Source organism: Tympanuchus pallidicinctus, unplaced genomic scaffold (assembly GCF_026119805.1).
Source record: "Tympanuchus pallidicinctus isolate F22 unplaced genomic scaffold, pur_lepc_1.0 scaffold15, whole genome shotgun sequence".
Taxonomy (NCBI): Eukaryota; Metazoa; Chordata; class Aves; order Galliformes; family Phasianidae; genus Tympanuchus; species Tympanuchus pallidicinctus.
The window spans coordinates 15,390,981-15,414,855 of record NW_026294669.1 but is presented as its reverse complement, the minus strand read 5'-3'; the positions used below and the strand labels follow the sequence as shown (position 1 = coordinate 15,414,855).

The following is a 23,875-nucleotide window of genomic DNA, read 5'->3' as shown; positions in this document are numbered from 1 at the left end:
TATTAAACTTAGCATTCCATTAACTCAAAAATGAGGAAAAGAAATTCAGAGCAGCAGAGTAAAACAGAAGGAAATCAGGATAACATCAGAGAAAAGAATGCATGCCTGACATTCCAGCCTGCTTTTGGTAGCCATTTTATTGAGGGTCCCAAGTGAGAATTTTACAAATTATATAGTTGACGTGGTTACTGAACCACCTTTATACCACTGGTGGAATGTTTGCCAGAGCCTGACCTTGGCACAGAGAAAGAGGGAAGCAGCCATCAGCAGGCAGAAAAGAATCCAGCTTGCTCAGTAAGGCTGCATACATGCCTCATCCCTAAAAGATTACTCCAGTTTGAGGCAGTCTGTGCTGCGGTAGGGATGGCAAGCTACTTCAGAGCACAGGAAACCACTCCCTTCACCAGCACTAATCTAATGCAGGGCTTTGACTTTGCTGGCTTTTGCAGACCCTCTGTGCTGGGATTGATTGTCAAGGCTACAATTATTTTGTTGAAACTTTGTTACGTGTAGGGGCTTTAACATTCATTTTTCTATTTCATATATTTAGCAATCTGTTTTATGAAGTGAAAAATCCCTCTAGGGGCAAAGAGATAATGGGGTGATTTTCTCTGAACGTTGACTGTGCTCTGATCCGCCCCCCATGATTATTTTTACAGTGCTGCTATTGCTTGGACATAATTAAGAGTAAGAAGTACGGAGAAACCAAGAGTTCAAATTAACATATAGGGGTTCTGTTCAATTAGAGCCAGTAAAAAGCTGTAATAGAACTTCCTATTAGTGTTTTTAGTGTGCTTATTCTCACTTGCTTTGTGCTGTTCTCAGTGAGTGAGCCATCGAGTGTATCGCATTAACCATATTCTCAGTTAAATGAAATGAGTTGCATGTGCCATGGTGCTGAATAACTTTACAAATGACAAGGTGAACAGGGGAGTCATGTAAAGCAAGATCCCTGATGCTGTTGTATGGACTATAGCCTCAGCTGTCTTTAGCTGTACTTTTCCATGCTGGTGCTGTGAAGTTTTGTTGCTCCATGGAATGGTTTTTATGGAGTTCAGTTTCTTCCTGGAGGTCCTCACCACACAGCAGGCATGTGTCCAATAGTGCAGGCTTATGAGAGGCTGCAGCTTGACAATACCCTATGTTCTGCCAAAAAGTGGGGCAGAGCCATGGGGCAGCTGTGGTTTTAGGCTACCTGCACACAGAGAGGGGGATTGCAGCAGGGAAAGCTCTTGCACAAACAAAGGTTAGGAAAATGTTTCAAAATAGATTAGCATCTTTTGGGGTTACAGAGCAGCAAGTTCAAATACATAGAAAATAAAACCGTGGAACAGGAACTATGTTTAAATTAAAACGTTGTGTCCTCAAAACTTGGCTAAAATCAGCAAAGGGAGCTGGCTATAAAAACACTGTTATCAGGACAAGGAGGATAGGAGAGAAGTCCTGTAATGAAATAGGTGTGGGAGGAAGAACATCTGTTTAACAAAAACATGCTTTCATAATGCGTCTTTGTTGTTTTAACTAAGTTTGGGCTTAAAAAGTAGAATGGGTTAAACACGGTTATGAGAAGCATAGGAAGACTGAACAGAAATTCCTTTGTGAGTCTGCAAGGGCCAAGGGTAGCATAGGGCATTCACAAATGCACCGAATGTAGAACTTCTGAGTGACAAAATGCCTCACAGTGAGCACTGATGATGTGAATCAAGCTGGAGCCAGGTGCAACAAGCTGCTCAGACTTTACTTCCCTACTCCATAGTAGCTTAATGAAATACATTCAGTATTTAGTGTGTCCTTGTTTGTCTTCTGTCAGGAAGTAGAAAGTTTCACTCAGAATTTCAAATGCACTGCAAGTTGGTATGATCCTACAGCTCCTAGAAATGGTGCATTCATTTCGCTGCTTGCTCTTGCCTGGTGTTTGTACTTTCATTAGGCACGTCATTGCAATACTTTTTTCTGATTTGTGGATTGTTAAATCTAGTCCATTTCTCTCAGAGCTTTGATTTTTGTATTTCATACCCTTCTGAACTGAATATTTATGCTATTGCTATACTCATGAAAAGTACTTTTGCATTTAGTTCTTCTCTGTAAAGAATTACTGATTTCAGTGAGTTTTTTAAAGCTTGTCTTTTTCTATGAAACATAAACCTCGTGAGGTACATAGGAAGAAAGAGAGATTAAATCCTTACATTGAGCAAAACACAGAAGAAGAAGAATAGTGAGGGCAGACGTAGCATACTTCTAGCATCCTTTCTTTTAAAAATATATTTAATATTTCCTATCTCTGTGCTTTGTGCTGGATCTATAACAATTGCAGAAATGATCTGCTGGGTAAAATCATGAAAGGCATCTCCTCCTTATTGCACAAGCATGTAGCTGCATGATAATACATGAGAATAATTATATAAATAATTACATAAAGCAGTTATTCTGTAGAATACGTAAGGACACACCAAGGTATGTAAGTTTGAGTGTATTCATCTTTCTTAACTTTTTTATTATAAGGTGAAGAGTTACAAGAGCTTTCTGCCTCTTGAATTATTTTGTAGCTCTTTTACTGAAAGGAGCTTCTTTGTTGTTTTGCATATATGCATTTTTTTTTCAGTGGAAAAAAGGCAGAGATCATTCTTGCTAAGCAACCCATAGTATTTTTACTTTTGCTCCAGAAATGATCGGTGACAGCAACGACCCAGAGGTCATAGATTATCCATGTCCCACCCTCCCCTTCCCTTTTGCAGCAGACACTGATCACTTGCACTTTGTTTCAGGGAGAAAGCTGGGGACAGGTGTGAGAGCCCTGCTCATGCAACGCTCTTAACATAGGCCAGGGAGAAGCGTACCAGGTGTGGCAGACACTGTTTGAAATGGTTTTGATCTTGATTACCTGTCTAGTGCAGGAGAGGAAAGAAAATGGAGTACTGAAATTCTTATTTGCTTACCTCTGAAATTATCCAGAAATTTATTGTTGCAGAAATCTATAAAGTGACTTCAGCCATTTAACCATAAAGTCACATTTCTTAGTCATCTTTCACAGATCCTTTAGAAATAATCTACTATCCACAGTCTGAAAGCCATAGCCAAAGGGTATCAAGAGGTCATTGTGGTGGTGTAACTTCTGATTGTCACACTGAAGGCATCAGAACTAAGATTTTACCCATTAAATCAAAGATGAGGAGCTTTTCCTGCTTTTGTTCTCATAGTTTGTAATTGCTCCTTAGTTTGAAGCATCAACATTGGAAATGAAAAGAAAAATACTTATTAAACCACTCAAAATATCAAAATGTCACTCTTGCGACAAATTATTAAGACCTGTGTAAATTATTAAATAAATGTAACCCTGAATGCTGTGTATAAGTGAAGATTAGGATAGTGTGAGGAATATGTATTTCGTTTCTCTTGAAACCTACAAAGCTCCTGATATTTGATATCTTGGATTGCACAACCTATTTTTTAATTCCCACTTCTTTTGGCAGAAGTTTCTAGTTGTACAGGCTTGCCATATCATTAAAGTGCTGTTTTAATGTTGAAGTTCTTTAATCTCATGTGCTTTGTCACTAGCAAATATATAATGAAAGTCTTTTAAAAGGTGTAGTTTAACAGAAAACTCATAATGAGAATAGTATTTTAAAACTCGTGTTACATTTTTGAATATCTGAAAGCAGAGATTATTGAAATGTTGTCAAATTAGCCTTGTAAAGTCAAGAGTGCGAACATGAAGCCCAGTTGTATCACTTGGTGTGTATTTGGGTAAACGCTGAGCAGACAAAAGCTGAATTCTAATGGACGCATGTGCACAACAAGTATGGCAGGGAAGTATTTTTTTTCTACTCTAACATTTTGTTCATTCATTTCTTCTGTAAAGATATTGGTGTTGGAGGGCAATTCAGGGCAGGGGAATTGCTCTGCTCTTTCCACAGCCAGGTTTCAATGCACTGAAAAGTGTGTGGTTGTAGACTGTTTCTGCAGCAGTATCTCATCATCTCCATCCTACTTAGGTGTCTGCTGGTTTTCATTAAGCGTCAGCAGAGTGGGCATTTTCCGTGTCTTAGCCAGAGATGCATAAATTCACTGTAAGTCATAGCCTTTTAAATCAGCCATCTCTTAGCTGTGAATGCTACTCCAAATATTTATGCTGTGCCTCCCTGTCTTGCACATACAGACAAATCACCGAGTGAATAACAGTTCCCTTCATCTGGGCCTGAACGCTTCCCAACAATTAAACAATAAAAATGATTCTCCCTTCCTTCCTGGACCACAAAAAAAAAAAAAAAAAAAAAAAAAAGATTGCCTGACTGGTCTGTAGGGCTTGCTGCAGCTTTTTCTTGTATATATGTAATACATTCATGTTTATATGTGTTAGAGAGAGAACATCCTACATATCTTAGGAGAAATAGGAGGAAAGCTAAACTGAAGAAATCAATTTCTGAAGGGCTGTGATTATTCTTCTGTAAGAGGGAGATCAGTAGATCCTACTCGGCTCCTGCAAAGGGTTATCTCTCCTGAGCCTTCTCTGATGACCACCAGTCATTGCATTCCTAAAGCAATCATAGAATAGAGGAGGGTAGCAGCTGCCTGTGAGCAGCCCTTGCAGCCCAGAGGCAATGCTGAGTGTGGAGGGGATGAAGGCTCTCTGGCCCCACAGCAGGAATTGTGTGCCAGGAGCTTTGGGCTTTCACTCTCCCTGAAGCCATTTGATCTTCAGAAAACATGCTGTGCCATTCTGCTTCGGTCTCTACTCTCACCCACCCCAAACCTTCAATGAACATGAGTAATGCTCAGGTCGCAAGGAGAGCAGCCAAAAACCGAGGCTTTTCACTGCAGATGTCCTCCTTATCAGCATTTAGATCTTGAACTGGAATCAGGGAAGATGAAAGCTATACAGCCTTCTCAGAGCAGTTGGTGATATGAAATAGACAGCCCACTGCTTTTTTTTGTTTTTCTTTTGATGCGAGCTGCATCGTTTGGCATTGTTTATAGACACAGTGGGGACTGTGGAAAAAGGTGGAAGGTCAGAAACATAAGGGTTCCCATGACCAGATCTGTGCTCAATAAGATGGAGAGCAAACTTCTGGCAAATCACAAATAATTGCCTTAGTTATTTGGGGATCTTTTTCTTTGTCCTTTCCTTTTTCCTTTCCTTCCTCTCCTACCTCTCCTACCTCTCCTTCCTCTCCTTCCTTTCCTTCCTTTCCTTCTTCTTCTCTTCTTCTTTTTCTTCTTTTTTTCTTTTCATCTTCCATCCCCTCCTCTTCCCCTTCCTCTTCCCTTCTTTTCATCATTTAAAATTAAGTTGTATTCAGTCACCTAATGACAAAAATGTCATTTATTCTGAAAATAGGTTTTTTTTTTTAAATGAAGTTTGTGTTCAAACAGTTGAGCAGATTTGCTCCTACTTTCCAAAATAAATGATCTTTATCTTGAGACAATGATGGGAAATGTAAGCTCAAATAACCCTTACAGGAGAGTTTTGTACAACGCACTCTGGAGACTTCTAATGAAGACATAATATAGTTTTAAATAAAGTGTTTATTATTCATGAGTGCTGTAATACTGAATCACAGGTCTAGAAACCTCTAATATTATTAGGTGCCTTTGTATGCTGTTCTAGAGACACTTTTTTTTTTTTATTATCTCTTCTAAAAAATTAGTGTGTATTTTGGAAGTCACGTGTGCTTCTCACCATAATAGATGGTTTGAAATAATTCTTTTGAAAGGGTTGATAACTGCAGGACAAGGGGAAATGGTTTTAAGTTGAGGGAGGGGAGATTTAGGTTGGACATCAGGGGGAAATTCTTTACAGAAAGACTGATGAGGTGCTGGAACAGGCTGCCCAGAGAGGTTGTGGATGCCCTGTCCCCAGAGGTGTTCAAGGCCAGATTGGATGGGGCCCTGGGCAGCCTGGTCTAGTATTAGATGGGGAGGTTGGTGGCTCTGTCTGTGGCAGGGGGGTTGGAGATTCATGATCCTTGAGGTCCCTTCCAACCCTGGCCATTCTGTGATTCTGTAATTCATAAATAGCTAGATTTCTACTCAACTTGGCAAATGGCTTTTTTTGTTTTGGGTACTTAACTGCTTGTATTGTAGTGTTCTCTTTCTGATCTTTTTCTTCACCATGTAAAATCAAGGAAAAATAATCTCGGACCACACCCTGATATCTTTAGCCATGTTCAGTAACATGTGATTAACTTCCACTTATTCCAGTAGAATTTAATGCAGATTAAAATGCTCTGTTACATGAGCAATATCGACTTGTCCTTCAGTCTGTTGATACACTGCATTTTTGCCACAAATATGCAAAGAATACTCTTGATAGAAGACCCCAAAACAGAACTGTTCTGGTAATGCAAAAAAAATCCCTTTAGAAATGGAAAATTTTGAAGAGATTATTCTCCAGTTTCTGTCTCCTACTTGAGGGTTTCTGGTACTTCATTGCTCATTTACTTCACCCTCCATAGTCTCCAATATTTTTCCCATTTTTAGCCTAAACTTTTCCTAGTTTATTTTATGGTTATTGGATTTTAATGTTTTTTTAATGATTGTCGCTGTAAGACAATCCATTTGAATTTAATTCCATTGTTAGGTACAATGAAGTCTGACTCTCTGAGATAAAAGTTATGTGGCTGCTGAATAGCAGCGTATGATCCACAGCAGTGCAGATCTCTGAAGGACACGTGATCCATTCTGGGATGAGACGAGCAGCCACGCTCCAACTCTGCCTCCCAGTCCATCACCTTTCCTATAGAAGGCTGTCAGTGATGTATCATGTAGAAAATGCATATTTTTTTTCTCAGTGGAACCAGACCTAGTATTTCATGTGTACTATTCAAAACCAATGATGACTTGGCTGGCAGTGAGTTGTGTTTTGGCTGTGCCAGTAGTTTGGAAGTCAGATTCTGGGCTGGGTTGTTGGTCCCCTGAGGTTTTCAGTACTCACTGTTCCTCTGACTTAGGGAAGTACCAATGGTCCTTTTTAAATGCAGGCATAATGAAGGGCATGTCAGTGCCGGTCATGGTTTTACTAATAGATTTTATTGCAGGATATAGATATGCTAAAATTTTCCTCTGGGATGATTTTTTACACACAATTCCCCCCAACCCTATGTGTTTACTCTGCACTGGGACGTTTGCACATTGTCAGATCCGGCCTCATCTCATTCAGGTGTTTCCAAACAGAGAACGGCTCAGAGGAGTGTCACCTTAAAGCTTAGACAGCTCATGTCTCAGGAATTACTGGCAGAGAAGTGTTCACATCCAAGTCATAACAGAGCTTCCACCCTGTGATTAGAGAGGGTGTGGTGTTATGTGGCTCTGTGCTTCAGCCACGGGTACACAGAGCTGTTGCAGCTTAAGCCAATCTTAAGGAAAGAGCACTGTGCTAACTTTTGTTTTTTTGATTGATTGCATTTCAGGCGTTGAAGTTGTGGTAAGGATTATGTTATACCAAAACTAAAAAACATATAGCGACACCATTTAATGGCATTTTGCAAAGAATGAGATAAAAGAAAAATCTTGAAGAGCTTGTGGTTGCATTGCACGCTCTTTATAGATCAGAGATAGAAAGGGAATGGAAAGTTGTGTCATTTTTTCAGTGCAAGGTGACAGGAGATAAAGGTGTCCAATCTATCTGGCAGATGTGACTAAGTGGAAGTACAGTGTAGCTCTGGTCATTCTTGATGAGCAGAACTGCTTGAAGCTTTGGGACATTACTGAGCCCTCCAAGAAGAGGAGAAATATTTGAAAGCCATTTCACATACGTTCTTCACCTTCTGTACTTGTACCTTCCTGTATATGAATAGTTCTGCAAGTAATACTCTTCCTTCCTTCTCAGTTCCTGCAGAACCTTTGTTGTGCAAGTTTGCCGATGGAGGACAGAAAAAGAGGCAGAATCAGAATAAATACATACAGAATGGAAGAGCATGGCACAGAGAAGGCGAGGTGAGACTTGTAAGTCCTCCCTTCAAGCTCTAGTGTGGGTGTACAATAATGAATACTTATGGAAATGATAGGCATTGAGACTTCTTGGCTCGGCTCTTTGGCATATTAAAAATATGCAAGCAGCCCTCAACTGACAATTTGCAACTCTATAAACTGCTTAACTGTATCTTCCTTAAGAGAAAAAAAAACAAAATGTAAAACATCAAATTGTATCTCGTTAAAGTGAACACTGAAATCTCCTTTGCTTTGGTCAGGAGTATATCTGAAATATCTCTGATATTATAAAGCTATGTGAAACGTAACTTTATTTACATCTAGTAAGAAATCCCTTTTGTTCATGCAGAACTGAAGCGCACAGCCATTTTTGAAGGTTAAAACAGTGCAGTGCAGCGTTAAATTTTTCCGTTTGTTGCAGCTTTTTTTTAATCTTTAATATTCAAGATAATACTTTCATAGGTTTACTGTGATTACCAAGCCAGGATACCTCATATGTATGAAACAACAAAATTCAAATGTGTCTTCTGAAAAGTGGGCTCCTTGTTCGTTTTTATAGTTAATATGTTGTATGCCTAATGTAGCCCTAGTGTAATCATCCTCATGCTCTGCCTCTCAAATATGGCACATGTTATCTAAGCCAGGTATTTTATAGACTGCATTTTTGTTCTTCTTGATGGAAACTTTTTGGCCAATATTACAGACTCTCTTTACTTATAATTACTTCTGTCAATTAACCTTTCCCTAATTGTAGGATAATCAACTGTATCAATACAAGTTTTCAGCTAAAATTAATAGTAATTAATGAGTATGAGAAATAATTTACAAGCAAAATGAATTATGTCAATTCTCTTTCCACTTATTTTTTTTAAAGGCTGGAATGACACTCACTTATGATCCAACAACAGCTGCTTTACAAAATGGGTATGTTAAGTGCTGGCACACTAAGAAAAAAATATTTGCATTATGAAATATGCATAGAACTGGCATTTAATAAATATTTCTATATTTTCTAGATTTTATCCTTCACCCTACAGTATTACAGCAAACAGAATGATCACTCAAACGTCTATTACGCCATATATTGCTTCTCCAGTTTCCACATACCAGGTTTGTATTTAGAACTTAGGAGCTTCAGTGATTCATTGGAGCTTGTGTTTATTTATCAGTTGCTACATCTGGTTCTCTGCATTCTCCAGTCATGCTGCCTTTTAATGAAGGGCCCTCTTCACACTGTACAGCATGAAAATGAAGGCCTTAAAAACTGAAGGTGTGTTTGTTGCAGGAAGCATAGCAAACTAATGGGGTGCCAGTTGTCTTGCCAAAAACACTCTCTAAATTGTGGTGATGGCTAAGAGTTTGTAGCCACTTCTGCATTTCATGTATGATTTTCCATTTTTTCTTCATCCAATTCTTTTATTATCAATAATTCACCTCTAAAGTAATTATTCTTTATTTAAATCCTTTTTGGTTTACTGAAGTTTTATTTCAGAGATATCTCTCCACGGTTTTGAACATTTCTGTGGGTGGTTTCAGAGCAAAAAAGCCCAGCAGTCATGTACGTAGGTTGGTTAAAAAGGCTGCAGAAACTTGCTTAACATTAGAGAAGAAAACTTGGAAAGGAGTTTGGAGTTCAGATTGTATGGGCATTATCACAGTGTTACCTAAATGATTACCTATCTGGCATTTTACTATTTAACACACAAGTTTTCTACCTGTGGACCATCTGGTTACTGTGCAGAAGTAACCATGTCCCCTCCCATTCCATTTGAGAAGAGTGAGGAAGAATTGTCCAGTATTAAGTCTGGAGATCTAATGCCTTCTTGCTCCAACAGAGTGTTATGTAGGAGGTGCTCTCTGGGATAAAGGGCAGCTGGATTAATTTGGAATTAATTTCTGAGATGATTTATGCAACACAACGTTTGCTCCTGGCAGGCAGTGTCACTGATGTATTTTTCAGTATATGGAGTCATTCTGCTTTGTACAGCAATATCTCAAAAACTGCAGCAAGCTCATACCCAGAAAAGCATTATCAGAATTTTTTATTAAAATATAAATTATGAATCAACAGGAGACTCTTGAACGTTCTGAGTCCAAGTAAAAGTTGAAAGTTGGCATGGAAACATGCTTCTTGGGAGCTTGGGATCACTGCTGGGCTTAGTGGGAGAGGTGGGCGACAGTAACGCGCGTTTCTAAAAATGTCATAACCAGTTTTTGTTGTATGTCACACGGAGCTTAAATAGGTGTGGATGGAGTTATTGACGTCATGATTCTTAAAGTGCTACAGTAATACAAATTGAAAATGAAAGGGAAGCATTCTATGGTAGGGAGGGAGGAGATTCTTGTCCAGAAATATTTCACAATTTGAGCATTAGTCACATCATCATTAGTGATCCATCCCACTGAAACTCATTGCAGCGTTCTGTCATCTACACAACAGAATGTATCATAAAAGCATAATTTATTTATTTTTTCTTTGGGGCATGCTATAACCTGTTCCTAGATTTATTCTTATTAAAGGTAAACAAATTTACTAAAGTTTTGGCTAGTGTTTGTTTCTGCAACTCCTGTATACCCAAATGACATCACTAAGCCAGTTACTATGATAGCATGAGAAGATTAGCCAAAGCTTTCGTCAGGCTGTACCAGAATTTTTGCCATTAAGCTTTTGCCTGGGGAAAGGGAGGGTTCAACTGTTCTACTTTTTACCATTCAATTTCTGAACACCTTGTTACATTTTTACTGATTAAAAAATAATCTTAAAAAAAAATTGCTCTGAACTGAAAATGAATGCAGAGAGGACGGAAGAAATGTTTCCCGCCTTGTGTTTTTTTGCTCAAGACAGTCTGTCTGCCTGTCCTATTCACAGGACACTGGGAAAGAAGGTGAAAAGTTTCAGGGGTTTTAAGTTTCCAGCAGCAATGGTGAGTCAGGTCTGCATGCCCCATGCAGGTCAGATCCTGCCTTATCCTACACACATGGCACTACCGGAGATGAAAAAGAGACATTGTCATCTTGCCTTTCATATTTCTTGCAGCACGCTTTTTCAAAGAGCTGTTATAACCAGCTCTTTTTAAATAAGAAAACCATATAACCAATTAGTGTACTCTTCACTCCTTTTGATTTACCTTGTCATGTGAAGTTAGGCAACCTGCCTTAGTTTAAGCATCTGGATAATCAGGTTTTTTGGAGAGAAAATACGCTAGCTGCAACAAGAGGGGAATAGTAGAGTATTAATTTGAAGTGGATAATAAAATACCAATTTTGTTCCAGGTTCAGAGTCCTTCTTGGATGCAGCCTCAACCATATATAATGCAGCACCCGGTAAGTTTTTATACTTCTCCATTGTGGTGTAAACAATTTGCATATTTTAAACAACAGGGAATAGGCCACTTCCAACCCCATTACTTCCAGATAATTGACAATTACATCATAATGATTAAATCATGGATGAAAACGGGAAAGAGAAAGGATTGTGATAACCTGAACTGAATCTTTTTATTAGGAAAAAAAGAAAGCTGCCTTCAGGGCATCGACATGATGAGTAAAACTAGATTTACCATGTTGGGATCCTGAGGAGCCTTTCTTTCCTTTCTGAAAATCACGAGCACTTTGCAGTTACCAATGCTTTACATACTGTGTACCAATAGGAAGCTCCAAGGTTTTAGAATAGATCTAGAGTTCAGTCTGGATTATCTGTGACAGACAGATGGACGTGGTGATATGAAATGGCAGCAGGGGCACTCACTTGAGACAACCTGGATAACCTGTTCTGGCTTCACTGTGCATGGGTAACACTACTCTCCCTATACGTCTGGCTGTGGCATCTATACCAGACTGACAAGTTCTAATCTGTTCTCTCGCATGTTTTGCTTCTTATCTATGTCATTTGCCAATTGAGTGCTATTATATCTAAGAGTTATAAGGTTTCTTGATAGGAGAGTTACAAATAATAACAGGCCCTCCTATAGTGAAAAACAAGTCTGTTTCCAGATATAGAAAAGATATTGTCCTGATGTCAGTTAACTTCTCCATGCAGAGTACAGAATGTAAGTCTGTGTGGCCAAACATTTCCTTGTGCGTGCAGAGAAGGCGATATTGAGCCTGGCCTCCTTCTCACGCAGTTCACTGTTGTTGTATTTGTAATCTTTGAATGTTAAACACACACACAAACTGGTTTTAACTTTTCTGTCAACTCGGAATTTCCTAAAAGCCATCTTGCAAATTAATGCTGTAGGAGACGCGAGTTAATATGTTATAGCACCGTGAGATTTATCTGTTTTGAAGATATGCACTATGAGATTTCGTAGCTGAAAAATAACAATCTAGTTTTTTGACGTAAGTTTAGTTTTGGTCTGTGCAGAAATTGGTGCTGTCTTACTCATTTGCTTTGCAGAGAAGCCTGCAGTCTGCAGACAGGAAATTCTTTCAGTGTTTGATGTGCCTGTGACTCATTTCATCTACGCTGGTCACATGGTTGTTTTTCCAACTACACTCCGTAGGGTTGGTTGGTTTGTTTTTTTCTTTCATTTTAAGGAATAGATTAAAAATCCTAGCTTTCAGTACACTGTGGTTATTGCTGATGATTTTGACCCTCCATCTATTTTAATCAACACTTCTGCAAGCATAACTCATACAGAGTGCTTGGAAATATATTTTTGCAGAACATGATTAGTAAAATAAAATCAGTTGATAACCTTCAATTTCAGATAACTCTGAAAACCTGACAAGCGTGCCTTGGCCTATTTAGCAATGTTGAGTTTTTTAAAAATGCTCACACCTTTGTAACTTTGTAAAGTTAGCAAAGTGGCCCCAGAGCCATAGAGCCATTCTGGCAGCTAGTGTTTTTATAGATAACCAAGTCTTTTTGCAGTTCTGCTGACCCCCTCATCTAAAATTTGTCTTGTGTGTGAACATGACATATGCAGGTAACATTCCCCTACCACAGGTGTTCCTCCAAAGCCTCTATTCCTAAAAATGGGACAAATGCTTCTTAAGGCCTGAAATTCCAAAGCTCAAACTAAGCGAATCTGTACCTAGTAATGTGCCAAGTTTTACTGTGAAGTTAACATGTAACTCGTGTTTGCAGCAGGTGTCTCAAGTGCATTGTGTATCTGTTTATGCTCAGTAGGAAGTCAGTGCAGTACTTACCCTGTGACCAAGCTGTGCAAAACGCATCCCTGTTAGAGTGCCCAAGAGCTGTGTGCTGAGTCAGTCAGTACCTTGCATTAAGGAGAATTCATGCAGTACATCCCCTTGAAAGGACAGCACCTACTTAGACTCTCAAAAAACATAATTAAAACCTGATTGTTGCCTTCATCATTTCTTTCTTTGTTTTCATAGGGTGCTGTACTGACTCCCTCCATGGACCACACCATGTCACTACAGCCTGCATCAATGATAAGCCCTTTGACGCAGCAGATGAGTCATCTTTCATTAGGCAGTACTGGAACAGTATGTAGCAATTAAATACAAAATAGAACTTTTGCAAGTGAAAAATGTTGTGTGTAGATAACAGTATGCGCGTACATTTACATGTAAAAAAATCTTCACTCGATAAAATATTAAGAACTGTCTCCATATATTAATTAAATTCAGCATTATTTATTCAGTCTATTAGCTAGTCAGATATAGTGAGCAAGCAAAATAGATAAAACAAATGAAAGGAACCCAGGAGATGACTCCAGAGTGAAAAAGAAACAACAGTTGTTTTTGTTCTTCAGAAGACTTGAGATCTGAAAGTTATACATTGTGTGGAGCAAAAATTAGACAGGAAGAGGAGATGAAGGCCAGACTCTAAACCAACAGACTCTTCTCTTCTGAGTAGAGAGTTAATATACATGTGTGTGTGTAAGGATTAACAGAGAAAAATTCTTTACTGAGTTTTTGAAGGTTAAATCAGGTATTAAAAAAAAAAAAACAAAAAAAACACCTCAGTTTTCTGAAAAGGCTCTTAGTTTCAGACACAAAAGTCTCTCACGTGTGGGAAACATTTGATATCTATTACATGGTGTCATGACAGGTGTTTTGAATACTCTTAGATTTTCATTGGACTTCAGCTCAGCTTAACATGCTTCTCTCCTTCTAGTACATGCCAGCCACAACAGCTATGCAAGGAGCCTACATACCCCAGTACACGCATGTCCAGACAGCAGCGGTTCCTGTTGAGGTCAGTATGTGCTACAGAAGACCAGAGATAAGAGATACAAATATACTATTTTAAATTTATTTTATTGTTATTATTTGTTGCAAGGAGTATTGCCAGCTGAAGTGCTGTAACTGTGCATGTATTCTGACATGTTTGAAAGGTCCTAGACTTGAAGACCTAATTGCAAACATTGCAAGGAAATACAGATTGCAGGTAATGCTGTCTGCTTCTGTCTCACATCTTTTCTCCCTCTTCATTTTCAGGAAGCCAGTGGTCAACAGCAGGTTACAGTAGAGACGTCCAGTGACCATTCTCCGTACACGTATCAACAAAATAAGTAACTGTGAGGTAGGGGCTCCTCCTGTCACATGAAAAATGTGAATTTAAATATATATTTTTTTTCATAACATGCAGTACTCTGCACTGAAAGTTCTTGCACATATCATATAAATAACATTGTTAGTATCTGGGGGACAGACACTGAAATTAACATGAATTTGGCTAGAATTAGAAGTAAGGGAAAGGGAAAAGTGAGTTAATGAATTACAAATAACAGCACTTTGATACTTTCTCAATAGCATGTGTGGATTATATTCTATTTTATTAATCTTGTGTAAATCATGTGGTATGTAAGAAAAACAACGAGTTAGTATAAAAAACCTTTGTATCGGATTGGGAAGCAGCTTCACAGCAGACTTAGGGAGTACGCAGGTAGGTTCTGGTCTTTCAGAAATCTTTGCTGACACTCTTGCAAATTTCTGTGCCCATCCTTTATTCTAGGAAGTAGCAGTTTGGTCCAGAATTTTGTCAATTGAATTTTAATCGAAGTCCTGGATTGGCTTTAATTCCAGAGCTATTTATTTACTTTCCTGCTGCAGGTTTCCTATGACTCTGCTTGCATTCCTTACTGACCCTTCATTAGTTTTATCCTAACTCCTTCTGTATACCATTTATCTTTCAGTAGATCGCTATCCTGAAAATGCTGTTTGCACTAACCATCCCCTCCTTCATCCTCCATGCCTTAAATTACTGGAAGTTTGTTTTTCCCTAACACATCTTTTTCTGGGTGCGTTGTAAACCAAGCAACTGTTCTACATAATTTTTAAATCAAATTTTGTAAGACCTAACGCTAAATAATTTTATTCAACTTCAAGTATGTATGAGAGGTGGTCTTAGAAATGTTTTTTTCACAGCCCTCGTGGCATTCCTAACGTACTCAAAAACCTCACGCAGTTACACGCAAGGGTTCCCACTGGTGTGATGCTGTCTTTAAAACGCGCAGATCTAACAGTACACGCGTTTTGACATCACTTTTGATTCTGCAGGTCAACTGTGTTATTTGACAACACTGCTTTCATCCCTATTATTGGCATAACAGCTTCTTACATGTTCAAGTATGTGAAGATAGAAACAAACCAATTGGGAAACTTTGCACATTCAACAGCTGGCACGGTCTGCATAGCACAAAATATGACCTGTGTTTATTATTTTAGTCCGGCCAAACGCCAGCATCTAGAACAAGCCCACATCCTTGGTTTTCTTCCAAGGCAGGGAGAAGCAAAGCCACAGACTCTTTTCATTCCTCATCTCCTAGTGTTAAAACCATGGCTCCTGCATGCTTCCCATGCCAGGGCTATTGGCTGATGTTAACCACTTTTCAAGGAATTACTTGTTTTGCCGTTAAGTCTTCCCTGTGGGCACATAAAGCTTCTTTGTGAGCAGAGATCTGTAGTAGGTGGGACAACAGAATCCTACATGGCATCCCCACACTTCCAGCAGTGTGCCAGCCTCTTTCTCATAGATAGGGGCCATAGGAAGAGCAGCATGTAGACTCCTGAAGAGGGATCAGGTGTGCTGCAACCTGAGAAATGTTGTCTAACATTGACTCTGTAGCACACTGAGCTCTATGAGCAGCTGGTGGTGCTTGATGGAAGTGATAAAATCCTCCATGATTTTATTCCTAGAGAAGCTCTGCTGCCTGCACTCATCTGCGCAGGGAAATCTACAGCAGTGGGTGTAGGCACAAGGGGAAGGGTAATATTGCTCAGCTGATTTCAGCTCCGGAGTATGGCATTCGGTATTTCTGTCCTCAGAGCATGCCGGTACTTGTCATTTACCAGACAGGTGAAGGGGAGGGAACTGATGGTTATTTCTTGCCCTAAATACAGGGAACACTGTGGCCTCGTAATTGTTGTAGTTTTGTCACTGTTGACAAATGGAAGCTTTTTTCTAAATATGTGCACAGCACTTTTGGAGATGTGCTATTAAAAGTTGGGATATATTTTGCCCTGAATAAGTGGCAAATGACAACCAGCACACTAACATGAGTCAGTGCAGTCCGTCAGGAACACCCAGCACCTTTCCCTTGATGAATACACTTAATAGCTGTATTGTTTCTTGTCAACAAGTTGCTGCTATGTGAAAATAGTCAAAGGACTTGAAAATAGCGCAATATAATTTAATATGCACAATAATGTACAAACTTTAAATTAACACGCTGCCTTTCCTTGAAAAATTCCAAAATTGTCTTAACTTTTCATTAGCTGAATGTGTTTCAAAGCCCGTCTGATAACTTAATCTGATAGCAAATGGAAGAGCCTCCCTTCATGTTTAATGAGCCTCGAATTGCTGTTAAAAGTTAACCAGCGTGGAAGCACGGGAGCTGCCTGTGCTTTGGCTGTGGGGAGCTGTGCACAACCTCCCTCTTCTCGTCTCATCCAGAGATGGAAGCCTTTGGATGCAGCAGCAGTAGGCCCACTCACTCATCTGCTTTGGGTCGATTAAAAGCAACCAACAAGAAGAAAGTAGGCAGAGAGATAGCTTGGAACGCAGCCTCCCAGCTCCTCTGTGGGCATTCTGCATGCTTATCTTTATTAGAGGTAAAGGGGGAAAGCACAGTGGGGAGGCCACATGCTGGCAGAGAGCCGTATCCCAGCAAATGCCGAGCACCTGGAGTGCCACCTGGCTTTGCTTTTCAGATCTGTGCTCTGATTCACTCAGTCTGCTCCCAGCTGTCTAGAGGAGGAGGTGGTGCAGCTCACACACAGCCACGTTAGCAAAATGAATGCAGTTTGTAACCCTGCTGTAGCTCTGACTTTTCTGTGTTGCAGATGCCCGGTGTTGACCCGGCCTGGAGAAGGGTGCAAAGGCTGAAACAATCATGGATTTTACTGATCAATTGTGCTTTAGGAATTATTGACAGTTTTGCACAGGTTCTTGAAAATGTTATTTATAATGAAATCAACTAAAACTATTTTTGCTATAAGTTCTATAAGGTGCATAAGAAAAACCTTAAATTCATCTAGTAGCTGTTCCCATGAACAGGTTTATTTTAGTAAAAAAAAAAAATTTTTATCAAGTGTTACGACGCAAAAAAAAAAATTCAAATTTCTGGGTATGCACAGATGACCACGAAGACTATTCATGTGCATGACAGAATTTGTGTTTTGGTTTATTTTTATTTCCTTTCTTTCCTTTTATTTTTTTTCCTGTTTTGTTTGGTTTTTTTTTTTTTTAATTTTTATTTTTTTTTTTAATTGTATGAAATGGGTTTTCTGAAGTTTAAAATAGTAAAACATCTAGGATGATGTTCTGTGCTTGCAGTGTGTGAGTGTTGCTTTAGTGCAGTGTTGCAGTTATAGCGTCTGGTCTTTTAGCCTTCTGTTTTTCTTTTAATGTAGTGTGAAGTGTCTTATCCTTTTCTATGAATTCCAATTTGCCTTAAATCTTTCGATGCTGTAGCTATTTCAGTAAGTAGTCCAAACTAATGGTGTAGAATGCTTTGACCAAATGAGCTGGTCTATTATGCCTTGTAAAACAGCAGCATAGGGCTTTTAAAGGTAGTCAATAAAAATTGCTGAAAATTTGGCTTTTTTAATGTGTAGTAAGTGTTTTTAATGATTTTTCACATAATATGTAAGGTAGTGAAATGCAAGAGGGGAAAACTGTTTTGTGTGAAACACATTTTCTGATGGGGAAATTTTAATAGGATAAATCGTTTGTAAGGCCGTACGCCGATAGCTCCCTCTGGTAGTTCGGATGACTTAGGAACTCTGCTGTATGATGCAATGTAAAATCTTTTTTTGCCTTTTTTTTGGAAACTAACTCGATGTTCTAGTTTTAGTGTAGGTAGAATAGGGAGTTTGGGGTGGGGATCTCACCGAATGTTTTTGTCCTTTCTTTATACTAATGATAGTGCTTTAGGATGAGGATCGTACTGAGACTTAGCAAACACAAAAGTTGCTATTGCAGCAAAATGGCAAAAGCTAAAGGACTCGTTTTCAAACACAAGCTGAGATGCGAGGAGAAGCATAATTGATTGGGTACTAGCTCTCTATTGTAGGTAAATAAAAATAAAAAGACTTGGCACTTTTAAAAGGTAACTTTACCAAAGAACAAAGAGCCAGTAACCAATAATTCTGATTTGTCTCAGCATTACGTCTTCTGTACTCTTTATTTTTGCCGGACCAGTTTGCGGTTAGGAGAATGTGCCTTTTTTGTACATTTGCATTTAGGTTTTATAATTTTAATTGATGTATGGACACAAAAGCATGAAGGAAGACTTGGATCCAAGCAGTGCCACACTTTACATCATCACTACAAGTGTTAAGTGTAAAGAAAACCGATTTTGAAACTATGAAATTCCTGATTCATAAATACAGTTATTTGTACTTCACATATTAGATAATTCACTGCTACTAAAGCTCTTTATTACGATCGCATATGTTTTAAATCAAACGATAAATTAAGTTGTCTTCCAAAACTGTGTACTTCTCTGGTCAGCTGTATATGATCAGTTATCTACCTCAAAGTTTATTTCCTTTTGTATTGGGACAGGTTGCTGGCCCTCCCTGTTTCCACAGACCAAATCATCCTGGCTCAGGAGCTGGGGCTAACAGTTGTTTCTTTCGAGTATTTTTTAGTTTTTAAATTTTGTGTGAGTATTGGAGTATAGATGTCGGTGACATTTCATAGTTTCAAAAGTAAATTGCTGCTCTGAGAAGTGTAGATTCTAGTGAAATACATAGTCGTAAGAGATGTGTTTTTGTTTTTTCTTTTTTTGAAAAGTTGTGGTATTATTGGTTCTATGCTCCCTGGAATATTACTGCTTTGTCAAAGTCCAGACTTTCTGCAGCACCTTCCCTGGGTCGGGTGGATTTCCATGCCTGGATCTCTCACTACTTGATACTTTTGCGTTACTTCGAACCGCAGTATGATGGCTGTGTTAGAGGGCGGGAAGAGCTGCTGCCGAAACGTCTGAACTAAGTGCCATACTCATTGTCTGGGTAAGATTTGGGAAATTTAACCTCTGTACATAAAGAAATGATCAGTTACTTAAACATCACATAGTAGACAGCCATTAAATTATAAAAAATTAATTTATGAAGAAAGACCTTTTGTACAGATTGAAAAAAAAAGATTTTCATAGAGATATCTATATGATCAAGAGAGTTAATTTTTTATTTTTGTTTTACTAGTGCCACAAACTTGCCAGTGGTAACTTATTTGTCCGGTTCAAGATAACTCTGTAGTTTTGTTTCCTAGGACTTGTTGTTAAACGCCAAAATACATTTTTGAACTGTAAATTTGATTAGATTGTTAGCTTTTTTCTGTTTTATTTCTTTGAAAACTTTTGAATAAAAAAGATCCAAAAAAAGAAAAAAAAAAAAAAAAAAAAAGAAAATGCATCGTCTGTTTCCTTCAGCTGTTCCTTTACTGGGGAAAAAGCCCAACCAAGTTGTGGTGGAACCTTTGCCTTTAGGCCGAAGTGCTCAGCGATGCTCCATGCTTGGTGTGCAGGCTTTGCCCTCTGTCTTTTGCTACGGTCACATTTTAACTCTTTTGAAGCACATTACAAGTTCCTTACTCTTTCAGACAGAACAGGAAGTACTCATGACAAATACGTGGCCAAATGTAGCTGTTTGAATGCAAGAGCTCCTGTTCCTATGAGAGGTGTGCATTCACACTCTAGTGTGGATGCAGGCAGTGATTGGGGCAAAGCTCTCTGGTAGCTCCTCGCACTGAGCTGCAGCCAGAAGGACCCCAGTTCCAGCTGCACTGGAGCTGGCTGCAATACTCCGTTCTGGAGCGCAGTGCTTCAGTAGGATGCAAAGTCAGCCTGAGTGATCCTCTTCCAGCTGCATTCTGTAAGCATCTCTTTCCCTAAAGGTAATCTCCGATTTTTATCATCCTTTTGGCAAGATCATGCTGCTGATGCCGTGTATCAGAGGGCTGCCCTGTTTAAAGTAAGATCTGGAAACAAAATCAAGTTAAATATCAACCAGCTCAATGAAGGCTCTGCCACTCTCCAGGCCCACAATGCCGTGTGGTGCTGGCTCAGCAGGCTCTGACACATGGGCACTCCGGGGGGCAGAGTGGGGACTTGGGGACTCACTGCCAGGCAGCAGGGGGTGTGCTGCCCCAAAGAGCACTTCTTACATTCTCCACCTCTTTTTGACATGGTTCAAGTGCCTCACCAGCCCTGCACTGGGGCAGACAGCCTGTGAGATGGGTAGGTTGGGGCTACCCTACAGGCACAGCCCAGGCTTCCACTGCACGACACTGAGATATTGAGACTGTTTTCGGTAGAACAAACAAAAGGGACTCACCTACAATTAGAAAACAGCAATTTACAGCAGCTTTGGCAATAAAAATGTCCACGACAACAATGGCTCTTATCAGTGAAAAAAGAAAAGCCTCATACTCTGTGCTACTAACAGGACAAGTCTCCTGTAGCTGAAAAAATACCAGGTTGCTATTTTGTGGTAATTTAAATGCTAGCCCAGCGTGTTGCTTATGTAAAATATAATGGATGAATGCAGCAAACTTCTAAGGGGTTTTGTTGCATTGTTCCTTTCACCATCGTATCAAGTTAATCTCACAAGCAGCCCTTCTGAGTTAAGTACAAATGCTCCCTTACAAAAGCTTTATGGAAGAGTCAGAATAATGTGGGTTGGAAAGGCTTTCTCTATCTATTTGTTTTTCTAATTAGTGCTATGATAAACCTACCTCTCTGTAAGTCCAGCTGTATTTGATGAGAATGAAAGCTTGCATGTAAGTACCCTTTGCCTGTTGGAATAAGCCTGTGCATATCATTTCTATCAGACAATCTGCAATAGTGCAATATCCTTATGTAATATGCTTTATTATATGTCATAAAATTAATCTATTACCTGCTGCCTTGTTCAAACATCAACTCCACCCCGATGCTCACAGTTTGGTTTTGAACCCTGCTTGCAAACACGCTGTTAACACAGTCCTGTTAACAAATACCAATAAACACTGTATTCATGTACAGTGGTTTTATCCTAACACAAATACTTTGTGCAAGATTATGGACTGACCCTATTGCTTGTTGGCTGTTAGTGATTAGAAGCTAGTCTTTGTGTAGGGGTTCAATAAAATATTTTAATTTCCTCTGTTCTCTAAATTAACTGAGCTGAGTTATTGCAAGCAGTGCACTAGCTGCAAGTTAACAAAGTGCTGTTGATCAGCTGAGCTCTGTTAGTGACTGTTTGCGTATATTGGCCTAGAATAATTGTGACATAAGTCACAGTAGTTTAAAGCACTTTCCCAGTACTCTCTGTCTGGTTTTCACAAAAGTAATAGTAACAGTGAATAGATCATAGGTACTGCTTTCCCTTCTGAGGTTAATTTATGTCACGGTGCCTCCACCACCCTAGACAACCTGGATGATCAACCGAAACAGTGCCAACTCACTCTCCTTAGAAACAGCTGACATCATGAGAAATCCTCTTTGTGAGCCGGAGCCTTTCTATGCATTCATTACTCCTACTCCTCCCATGCACACAGCACTGCACCTGCTCCTTTTGCTTTGATCAACCATTCCAAAATTATTTGCAAACTTTCACATGCTTTGGAATAAGATGCTCATTCGTACCCTGTCCAGCAATCCCTTATTGTGCAAGCCCATGTGTTATGTGATGGCATTTAAGACATGTGTGCTGTTACCTTCCAAACACTTGCAATACTGACGTAGTCTTTCAACTGTGAAAGATCATCTGTACCATATCCTAGCCAACAAATTCTGGCGTTGATTAACCCAAACAAATCTGAGGCTTTTGGCTTTCGCTCTTGGGTCATTAATTCTATCCAGAATAGGGGTTAGAATATACAAAGCCTATTCTGTTTGGCAGCATCTCCTCCGTCTCCTAGGGAAAGCCAAACTGATGTCAGAACAGTGAAGATTTACAATGCAGTGACCAGAGAGAGTAAGTAAAAGTCTGCATGTGGAGTGAGTAAGTTTCCTTTTCAGGACAGCTCTAACTGCATCTACTGTCTGAGAAAGCCTTGCAGCTCTTTTCTGCAATCAACAAGAAACCATATCACAGGAAAATACCACTGGAGTTTTTCATCTGCCACAGAAGAAAGGATGATTTGTCAGCAGGCAAGCTTGGGCTGCTTGCATTGTCCATCTTGCCTTTTCAATGGTAGCCCTTCACTCCATGGTTACATCAGTATTCTTCTGAATTCTGCTCAATTTCATCAGTCTCCTTTCAGCTGAATTATATGATATTTTCCAGCAGCTTCACTGGGATAGAAAAAGGTATGTTATAAACTCAGTGACTGAAGGGATGTGGCACCTTAGACTTCCTGCAGGTGCTCAGGCCAACCTGCACAGGCAACTGTACAGGTAGCTTCACTGCTTCAGAGACTGTTTTGGTAGTGTTCCAAAAAGTAACAAGGGAAACACATTTCTGCATATACGTTCCACTGATTGTAAAGAAGCAATTTGCAATAGGAATTTTTCCCAGTGATTTTCCCAGCTAACTACATGAAATTTAACACCTGATATACCATTAATGCATTCAAGCAATATCTGTAAAGTGCATAAGGGTAACAGAAAAAAGCTTAAAGAAGGCCAAAAGAAGGCATCTGGGCTGTGTCAGAGATGGGTTGCGGGGTGCAGGGACAGCCAGTTCTTGGGACATGGTGGGTTGGTGGCTGGGATGACACATTCTAGGTCTCCTTGATGTCAAGAAAACCTTGCTCCAGTGCTGAGTGAGTATTCAACAAGCTTCAGTAGTCACTGCTTTTTGCCTGGACAGAACAGTTCAATTTTAAGCTGCTATAAGAGAGACAAATGCAACAATAAAAATAAAAAAAGAATGCTGAAGAAGTAACCAGCTGCATGTATGTTAGGTTCCTGACCTCCTCCAGCCACGCATTGCTCGCTTGCCATAGCTTAGCAAGTTGCAGCTGTCAGCAGAACAGTTCCAGTGTGAGCAGGAGGAAGGTTCGGCAGCACGCTGCGGGTCAGGCAGCGCTGAGCTCTTGAACCATGGGAGTGATGGAGAAAAAGGCGGGGAAGAATTAAGCAGTTCCAGGAATTCTTCTCCCGAAACTGCGTTGCAGCCGAAGGCTGGGAGAGCAAGTGGGGGCACAAGGCAGCGCTGCGGGCATTGCAGTGAGGTATGTTCAGCACACCTGCTCCCTCTGAGGCCGTGCGATCGGCTGCGAGGAACGGGCTCAGCACCGCATCCGGCCCCGCAGATCGACAGTGAGAGAGATGCAGGGCCCGGAGGGTTCTGTCTGCCGGTGACCCCAGCGGCCCGCAGCTTCCTCCTGCTGTTGCTGCAGGGATCGTACTGGGGAGTGACCCCACAACCCCTTCCCCCCCTTCCCCCCCCGAGAGAGAGCACCGCGGCCGCCAGAGGGCAGCTTCTTTCTGAGCCGGAGCAATCCAAAAGGTGAGCTCCCGTTCGTGGGCTGTAATGGTGATGCTGCTTTTCTAGATCCGAATCACTAAAAGCAAAGCATCGTGCCATCTTCGTGAGATAA

General features: G+C 39.9%; 1 protein-coding gene across 4 annotated transcripts in view; it reads left to right on the top strand.

Annotated features, from left to right (window-relative positions):
- Nucleotides 1-17,941, top strand: part of RBMS1 (RNA binding motif single stranded interacting protein 1) — a 138,397-nt gene extending 120,456 nt beyond the window's left edge. For 2 of the 4 annotated variants that reach the window (XM_052675494.1, XM_052675498.1), the window contains exons 7-14: nt 7,826-7,941; nt 8,801-8,850; nt 8,943-9,036; nt 11,200-11,250; nt 13,270-13,380; nt 14,015-14,095; nt 14,338-14,422; nt 17,185-17,941. In XM_052675494.1, the coding sequence (XP_052531454.1) occupies nt 7,826-7,941; nt 8,801-8,850; nt 8,943-9,036; nt 11,200-11,250; nt 13,270-13,380; nt 14,015-14,095; nt 14,338-14,415 (581 nt within the window). In that variant the 3' untranslated portion in view covers nt 14,416-14,422; nt 17,185-17,941. Of the gene's footprint in view, nt 1-7,825; nt 7,942-8,800; nt 8,851-8,942; nt 9,037-11,199; nt 11,251-13,269; nt 13,381-14,014; nt 14,096-14,337; nt 14,423-17,162 lie in introns of all 4 variants that reach the window. The other 2 variants (XM_052675495.1, XM_052675497.1) reach the window with 2 other exon arrangements.
- The last annotated feature ends 5,934 nt before the right edge of the window (nt 17,942-23,875 follow it).